Here is a 9,048-nt window from a genome sequence, read left to right on the forward strand (position 1 = left end):
GGACTTTACTGTGATGCTGGGCAGTGTTTGTGAAAAAAGCTGGAACTTACCCCCTTTAGCCAGCTTGGGATGGGGACGGAGAAGCCAGTGCACTGCAAGTCTCCCCTGTCTAGCCAATGTCCACAGGGAAGGGAGGGCTTTTTCTTCTATTGCTGTTCAATTACAAGGCAGTCATAAGGAGAGGATACGTCCACACATCACATGGAGCAGCTGCTGTGCAGGATTTGCAGCCATTTTTGCACTTTCTCTGCTAACTGCACAATGAGGAACTTGCTGCCAAAAGTGATGGCAACACCCTACAACCCATTCCTCCTCTGCCCTGGATGACTGACTGACAGCCGGTCACCTGGAAAAGATGCTCCTGGGCTCTTGTCTGGGACAAGCTAAGGCCATGAATCACAGGACAACTGTGGTTAGGGAGGCAGCAGGTGGTTTGCAGGGTGAGCTGATATCACAGAGGTACTGGTCAGAGCATGGCCAAGTGCTGATTGGAGGGGCAGGCAGAGACAGGACCAGATCAAGAGGCACAAGGGAAGCAGCTGGAAGGAAGTTTGCACAGCATCTGCACTATGGTCCCATCCGCTCCTGTCTACACATACTAAACATCAATTAAATTTGAATTAAAAGAGAAAAAAATAAACACTTCAGAAAGACGAGAGATGAAAACATCCATGCTGTATCTTTGAAGAGCAAGATGAACCCACCCTGAAGAAATGTAGATGTAGTGGGAACAAAGAGACTCCCGGGATTACTCATTACAGGAGATGAGATTCTCAACATCTTTCTATTTTGCAACAATTAGCTGGTAACCGGGAAAAAAAATTGAATAAACACTTTTCTATTATTAGTTTTAAATAATGACTCAGAAACAGGCACTTCCTTTTTCCCCAAGCTGTGAAGAGCTAAGCACCAAGACCCTGATCATGGCTTCAGGCTTGTTTAAACTGCAAACGTCTCTGCAGAAATTACAGCAGAGTGGTTTGAGTACAATGAGAATCAAATGCTTTGAGTGTAACTACTAGCAATTACCTTTCATTTATAGGTTAAAAAGCCTGATGCAGCATATTTGCTAGGAAAAGCATGCACTGCCAAGAAGATATATGTGTACAGAGGTTGGGAAAGCAAGGAGAGAGAGGGGAAAAGTCACGCCGGCTGATAGCCTTGGAGAGAAACTGAGTAAAAGGCCAATACAAAGAGGTCTGCCCAAAACACAAGGTTGCCTCTCAAGGCCTGACCCTGGACCTTAATCACCAATACAATCCACAGCTCAGGGAAATAATTAAGTACTTCAGTTCTAAAAGAATTGCATGCCCAATCTGCTAAGCAGACAGTTTTTGCAGAGCAATTCAGAGAGAAAAAGATAAGCAGATTCAGCTGATCAGACACAAAAAGTCTCTCTAAAAGCAATAATTTCCTCTGGGAAGCGGCCCACATGCTCCTAGCACAGTGGGCAACCATCACTGCTGCAGCAGGTCCCAGCAAGGCAGATGATTAAATCTGCATCTGTCATTTGGTATGAACAGAAAGGCAGCAGATAAGGATGCAGTGTCACAAACAGTAGCTGGTACTCTGTAAACAAAGGAACTTCAAGCTCACCTTGATGCCTGCTGATTGAAAGAAACCTTTTGGATCTTCTCCTTCCAGGGATAAGCATCTGCATCCCTGCCACATGCCCTTGAAGTGTGCAGAGGAATGAGGACACAGCATCGGTCTCAAGGGACTTGCACTGCACACAGCAGTGACCAGGTCACAGAGCAGCACATCACCTCCCCATCCTGTGACTGGCTGCAAGATGTTGACCTGCTTTTCTGCCCAAGCTACTGCAGCATGAAGGCTGGCTGCCAAGTTCTGGACAGCACATCTATCCAAGAGCATGCTCTGCCCGCCCAGGTTGGCTACAATGCCCAAGAACTTCAGGCATCATCCTGGAGTAGAACATGTCACGGAAGATGTTCCACACTAGCAAGGTATACAGAGGCTGCAGAACCTCAGCTTTTTGGAAAGTAGAGTGCCACCACCACTTTGCCAAAGGGTGAGGAATTGCAGAGGTTCTGTGTTGGCCACCTGCACATCCTGGAACACCCCACAGGACTTGACGTCACTGCTCCCAACCGCCATTTCCTTCCTGTCACCCTGGAGTCATGCTCACCAGAGCACTGGTGTCCTTCCAGGGCTGTTTGGCAGAGTCAGGCACTGAACCATCTCCTCCCTAACTTGAGCCCAGCTCTGAGCAACCTCCAGCAAATGTGGCTGCAGATGGCACCACCAACATACGCAGCTCCTAGTGTTCGGCAAACCTCTTACTTCCAGAACAGCAGCCGTGAGACAACACACAGAGGCAGGTGCATAATTTCTTGAAGTTCTCTTTTCTTTTGTTTTTATTCTTTCCCTTCCTTTGCCATGACACACGCTTTGTATTAAATATTTTAAATATATTAATTTTTTAAAAGTATTAATAAAAAGAGCTACGGAAGGACACAGCTGGCAGAGTGACCGAGGGCAGCGACCCATTGCAAAACATGGGGACATTTAAAAAATAACAAACAGAAATCAAATTATAACAAAAAAAACTGGCATTTTTTGCATATGCACAGCCGGCTGGAATACCCTGGTCTCTGGCATTATTGCAAAAATGAAAGAGGAAGTGGTAGAAAAAATATATTCCATTGTACCAACCTGTACAGGGAAGCGAGTTAAGAGCAAAAATGAGGAGGCTTTAAACATTTTTGGTATTTCAGATGTTCCCTCCCCCACCCATCGCCCAAACACTTTTAGTCTTTAAGCAAGTTTTCTGGCTTGGGGTAGCCAAAGAGTACAAAATCTGCTTCATAAAGCTTGTAAAGCTGCTGCCTCCAAGCCAGTGGGATATTGGCAAACCAGTTCTCTTCCCAGCTGCTGGCAGTCCTGTTCCGGTAGCTGGGGGGGAAGTGAAGCAGCCTGTCCACTTTGAGGAGTTGCAACAGATAAGCAGCATCCTCATCCAGTGTCTCCAGCTTCCCAATGAAATCATAGTCTATCTGGCACGGGTGGCACAGACGGTAAATCTGCCTCCAGTGCTCATTGAAGGGGACCATCTTCTCTGTCCTGGGGTCCAGTAAGTACTGGATGAAGTCAGAAAAGGAGACTTTGAGGCCTGCCCTGAAAGCCTCTCTAACAGAGATGGGAAGGTTGGAATGGTTGGAATACAGCTTTAGCATGGGGATGGCAAAACGCTGGTAGAACTCCTCATTCTCCAGCTCAAACTTGCTGCGGAAGGCAGAGATGAGGCGGACAAAAGGGTCTCGTACAAAGAGGAACTTAGTGTACTTCTTCAGCTTGATCTTCATCAGGTGCCGGGAGAACTTCCCGTAACGGCGCCAGAACTTATTGAAGGTCAAGTGGGTGCTGGTGTTGTGGACATGCTCCCGGGGGATATCCAGAGGGTGCCGGTATGGGACCCCCTGGTCCAGCAGGCTCTCACTTAGCACAATCATCACCCGTTTCCAGTTGGTGCAGGCAACCTTGGGGACATAACAGTAGATGATGCCGTGGCGGTCATCCACGATCAGGTGGTTGAGCTCATAGTTTGGGATGTCATCAAAGGAACGCTCCTTGGTGGGGAAAGTGAAGCTGGAATTGGCACAAAACTCCCGCAATGTTCTCTGCCTCTCTCTCTGCAGTTTTTCTTGGTCCAAGCTGTTTCTGTCACTGTGCACAGACCAGTCATAGCCCCGCACATTCTCCTCCAAATTGCTCCCCACGGGCTTGCTGGAGCCCTGGATGAGCAGCTGCTCTGTCTTTTGGGGGACAGAGCTATTCTGTTTCAGGCTTGAACTAAGCAGCTTTGCCAAAAATTCATCCACATCTGGCAAAGCTTCCCAGCCTTCACCTGTCTTGATACCTGAAGAATGAGGCCTGGAGAAGGACGTATGCAGGTAGAAGTGAGCCGTTCCCACGTTGTCCCAGTACACAATGATCAGGAGGATCATGAAGATGGAGACCAGCACCACAGAGAGACGGAGGAGCCGTGCTTTGGTCATCCTGACACCTACTGTGATAGCTGGTTTTCACCTGGATTCACCTCTGGCTTGCCAAGTTAGGCTTGGGATCCAGCATGGTGCTGCAGATCAGGATCCTAGAAAGGTACCAGAAAAAAAGTTAGTTGAACCCTTAAAAACTCTGGTTTGGAGAGAATGACCTCTTATGATCGAGACTCATCATGGGGCTGACCATCCGTTTCCAGAGAGCTGTGTGAGTCTGAGGCACCCATACAGAACCCATGGAGAAGAGCTGAGTGGCCAAAAGGAGGCTTAATGTGTTGCAACATTACCAGTTTCCACAGCCATCATGGTTGATTTATCCATCTCAAGCTTCTGGAGCCACATGATTTCAAGAGAATCTCTGTTTTCTTAAAATATAAAGACTTCAGGCCTAGAGTTTACAGGGAGTAGGTTGAAAGTATTAAAAAAAACAACTACGTACAGAAAATATGCAGTCAACTACCTTTCAGACTTCCTTTCTTTTAAAAAATACCTAACACACAACAGGAAGGAGGTTTTAGCTTGTGGTATCACACTGTGGTCTCCCCACGAAGATGCTCTGTACCACTGTGCTGGAAACAAAGACCTCACTGGAGGTGTATTTGTACAGCTGAAGATGCTGTTGCCACAGTGGCTAAAGCAAGACCCTGTTGAGAGAACACCACTGATCTGAATGCACCATCTCATCTAATCTGTGTGAAAGCCCTCAGTAGATGTCACCTCCATGGCCTTTCCTGGTAACTATTTATTTTGTGAAGAACAGAGATTACACAAACAGTTTTCCTACAAAAACCCCCAAAGGGACACGGCCCCAGTAAAAGCCACACATCAATAAAAACCTGAAGGAATGATTACTTTTAACTGAACGATTTCTGAGATTTAAGATGCTCTGGTAAATCTTTGTCCACATCAGGACCTCTTTTCCTGGTTTAACTGGTAATTTCTACCACACTCATCCTGAATGACTCTTGATCAATGACAGGCAAGAAATCACGGTTAAATGGGCACCTTGGAGATATTCTCTGGAGGGTGCAGCAAGTTATATTGTGTTTTGTTTTGGGGTTTCTTTTTACATCAACCAGTCCCATCTTTTCACTGCTACCTGCTTCCCTGCTCCCAGCCCATTTCCACCACCAAGCTCTTCAAGGGAGATCCATCTCCCCACCCTGCCAGAGAGAGAAATTCAGTGCAGCTGTAGCCTAACACCTGGCTTTGCTCTGCAACACCAAACACTTCCCTGGAGCCAGGCTCTTATTCTACATGTGAAGAGGAGCTGGAGGAACTGCAGTCATAACACTTTGCACTCTGCAGAGCAAGAAGCAGGTATTACTCAGCAGTAACTCTCTACATTTAGCCAGTCAAGATTGAGGATGGAGCAGATCTGAGAAGAAACACCCAGAGAGATGAGCACGGAGTCAAAGAAGGGGCAAATTGCATATGTGCGTCAGCACTTCAGGCCAAGCGTCTCAGTCCAACAGCAGAAGATAATGGAGAGATGCTGCCAAGCCTACTGCTTGGCACGTTCCCGAGTTTGTGATTTGCCTGAATCTGCTCTTGCTTTCAAGCTGGTTAGCTGCTCAGGGCAGGGACTGCTTCCTATTCTGGATGAATAGGGTGCCCACTGTGCACATAATTCCTAGCACGCTGGTTTTTCAACGCTGCTTGAGACCTTTGGGCTGGCTGGAATGCAGCAAGCCCAGAAAACTGCACAGAGCATCCCTTTCTGCCATCCCTGTACCCAGCAGCTTCCACAGCTTGGGGCAGTGCAGCAGCCTGCCAGCATTTCTGCAAAGCCATCCCACCCCAGAACAGACAGATCACCCTCCCGGCAGCAGCGACAGACGCAAACGAGTCGCTGTGTGTGGTACAAGCATTCCTTGGGCAAACAGAAGGAGAGCTCTTTGTCAAAGCCACCAACATCATGTAGCTCTACCAAGGGCTTCAGCCTGCTTTCCAGGACACAGCACGCAGGCCTGCCCAAGCATTCGGCTTTTCCAAGACACACAGCAGTGAGCAGCACAGAATCGAAATGACTCCACTTCTATTAACTCTACCAGTGCCAGAGAGGAACCCTGAAAAAGAGCTTAATTTTCCCTCACAAGAAAAATGCTACAGAAAACAGAGTTGATCTATTGACCACGACACATCCCCTTCCTGAGCACTTCATAAGAGATGCCAGACTGAAAGCACAAATTAGAGGTCTCTGTGCACAGCAGAGGGAGTGTGCCTCCATCCTCCCCTTGTCAGAATCAAAAGGAAAAGCCTCCAGGAGGAGCCAAGAATTTACTCTCAAGTTTAACCCAAAGTCACCAGCCAACAAGAACGTGCAACAGGATCCACACAAAGCTGCTTCTGTGACAAGATGGCAGCAAACCAGGCAACAGACCAAGTGCTATAATCATCTTGCAGAGTGCCCTAAGCAGCCACCGCATGATCATCTCCAACCTTGAACCTGGCCTGACCCTTCTCCCCATTCCAGGCCTAAGAAAGACACCAACATCTGAAGTGACAGGTCCCATCCTCTCCTATCACAATCTGCCATGCCAAATAACCACCTCTCAAACTGTCACTTAAAACCAGAAAGGGAGGATGTCTCCACAGCACTCAGTGCAAAAGCTATTGCAGATGTAAATCCTCAGGGATTTGGAAACCTTATTTGCACTTCACGGTCTGAATGTAACTGTTGGTTCTCACAGCAAACAGCAACTAAAGTAATTTCTGTCTCTTTCTTCCTCTTTTCTCAGCTTTGCGCTACAACTACATTCTCTCACAGCCTCTTTTTGCAAAAGAAAGTAACTCCAGCCTGCTTACAGGAGCAGTAAGGCCTACAGAAAATAAAGCTTACACACAGGTATTTACCAGAGACGAGGGATAGTAATTCCTCTCTATGAACAGTGCTGGTTTTGAAGGGTCTGTGCCTCCAAAGGCTTGGCTGCAGATTCCACCCCTTCTTGCTTTGTGTCTCCTCAGGCTTGTCCCCCTCTCACTGCTCCTAACTCCCTGCAGGGAAGCACAAGGCACAGGTCAGACTCTAAGCACCAGCTCACCTCCTCCAGCGCCCACTCATTCTAGCATGAGAAGATATAGGATTTCAGGTAGCTTGCTTGGCTCTGCCTGCTTTTGAAGAGAGAAAGAGATGGAATGAGAACTTGTAAAAACATAGAAAAAAACCAAAATTCAGGTGGTTACCTTCCCTTGGGGCACCTGCAGTCACTCGACCCATGAAGCCTTCTTTACCCACACATCATGGTACACACCTGCTACCAGTTCTCTTAGGGAATAAGCAGTCTCTAAAGAATTTGAACCAACTTAACCTTCTGCAGGTGCAGAAGAACATACTACCATCAGCCAAAGCAGACAGATGCTATACCATAAACCCAGAAACTAATTCCATGTGCTTAGCCATCACCCAATAAATTGCTTCTCCCCAGCTTTCCAAGAAACCTAGCACCCTTTACAGAGCAGGGATGTTTTAACCCATGTAATAACATCAGAAATTACAGCATATAAGTGCACAACATAAGCAAAAAATAGAGCTTGCAGTGCATGTTTTACCTCAACTTAACACATATATGCTAGAGACCAGCAAAAGAACATCCCCATCTACAGAGCTATCCCAATACCTTCCCTCCCACCACTGCCACAAAGCCTGGTTTGTACAGGCTTGGCAGCACCAGTCACCTCTTTTTTAATGTCCATACTTGGAAGTTGACTCAATAACCATATTTCTAAGATTTCCCAGAAGGAAACTGTCAGAACACAGCAAGTCCTGTCTGTTCATTACCTTTGTCACAAACTTCAAGCACACCCGCCATTCCCGGCCTTCCAAGTGAAAGAAGAGTCTCAGAAACAGACGTACCTGTACCTATATATCTATTTACCTACTTCCCAGGCCAACCAAACCCCACAACATTTGCTGTACGCCAACGCAGGGGCCAGAAGTGTAGTTTTCTGCTGTACATAGCTCAGCTCTGCACTGAAGCTCCGAACATGAAGTTTAAGCCAGACGAGCCACGCCAGCAGCAATCTCTGTGCAGCAGTTTAAAAACCACGCTCTGCCATCGACAGGAACGCCCCGCCGAGGAGGCTGCTTCCAGGGTTTGCTTTTGCGGCCGCTGGGACCGCAGACGCTGCCGGCTCCGGGCGCAGCGCATCCCGCAGCACCACGCGGGAATCCCCGCACACGCGGCTGCTCTCAAGCCTCAGGCCCGGCACCCCGCAGCAGAGAGCGGGAAGCCGACGTTTCATAGTTTGGAGAAGAGGAACAGCCCCGCAGAGCCGCCCCGCAGACACCCGAGCGCCCGCAGACCCGACCCCCTCCCCAGCGCTGCGCGCACCTGGCCGGCTGAGCCCGCGGGCACAGCGGAGCGGAGCGCGGCGGGGCCGCCCCGGCAGCAGCTCGGCACTGGGGCTGGCGGGGCGCCGTGACGGGGTGGAACCCCCGCCGGGACCGCCTCACCCGCGCCCCGGGCAGCGCCGCCGCCCAGCCCGTCCCCGCCGGCACCGAGCCCGGGGCCCGGCCCCGTCCGCAGCGCAGAGGCCGCCGCCAACCCACGCCCCGCCCTGGGCGGCTCCGCGCTCACCTCCCGCCCGGACAGCGGAGTCTTCCTCTCTTCCTTCCTCTCCTCCCGCTGCCCGTCCCTGTCCCGCCGCTACCCGGGCGCTGCCGCCGCCTCTCGCGAGACGCCGGGCACGGGGGTCCCCGCGGGGCCGCGGCGCAGGCGCCGCTCCGCCCGCCCGGCCCCGCTCCCGGCCCCGCTCCCGCTCCGCCCGCCCGGGCCCGCTCCCGGCCCCGCTCCCGCTCCGCCCGCCCGCCCGGCCCCGCTCCCGGCCCCGCTCCCGGCCCCGCTCCGCCCGCCCGGGCCCGCTCCCGCTCCGCCCGCCCGGCCCCGCTCCCGGCCCCGCTCCCGCTCCGCCCGGCCGGCCCCGCTCCCGCTCCGCCCGCGGCAAGTCCCGCTGCCGCCCGCTCTGCTCCCTCCGCGCGTTTCCCTTGGCCCGGCGGTCGCTCCCCGCCCCGGCCGCCGTGGGG

The 9,048-nt window shown here is 50.8% G+C and overlaps 1 protein-coding gene across 3 annotated transcripts; it reads right to left on the minus strand.

Annotated features, from left to right (window-relative positions):
* Positions 1 to 2,353: 2,353 nt before the first annotated feature.
* On the minus strand, positions 2,354 to 8,687 carry CHST12 (carbohydrate sulfotransferase 12). Of its 3 annotated transcripts, XM_051632592.1 has the most exons (3): positions 8,357 to 8,390; positions 6,879 to 7,019; positions 2,354 to 4,114 (listed from the first exon to the last, which is right to left on the minus strand). In XM_051632592.1, exon 3 carries the CDS (start codon positions 4,017 to 4,019, stop codon positions 2,772 to 2,774), a length of 1,248 nt encoding a protein of 415 aa, XP_051488552.1. In that variant the 5' UTR covers positions 4,020 to 4,114; positions 6,879 to 7,019; positions 8,357 to 8,390; the 3' UTR covers positions 2,354 to 2,771. The 3 variants fall into 3 exon arrangements, with proteins under 3 accessions (XP_051488552.1, XP_051488553.1, XP_051488551.1); XM_051632593.1 differs by lacking the exons at positions 6,879 to 7,019; positions 8,357 to 8,390 and adding an exon at positions 8,603 to 8,687; XM_051632591.1 differs by lacking the exon at positions 8,357 to 8,390 and having other exon boundaries at positions 6,879 to 8,282.
* Positions 8,688 to 9,048: the final 361 nt, after the last annotated feature.

Source organism: Apus apus, chromosome 14 (assembly GCF_020740795.1).
Source record: "Apus apus isolate bApuApu2 chromosome 14, bApuApu2.pri.cur, whole genome shotgun sequence".
NCBI classification, from domain to species: domain Eukaryota; kingdom Metazoa; phylum Chordata; class Aves; order Apodiformes; family Apodidae; genus Apus; species Apus apus.

What these genes read in the sequence shown, in the direction of transcription:
- CHST12 (XM_051632593.1), bottom strand. Translation starts at nt 4,019, where the DNA reads ATGACCAAAGCACGGCTCCTCCGTCTCTCTGTGGTGCTGGTCTCCATC.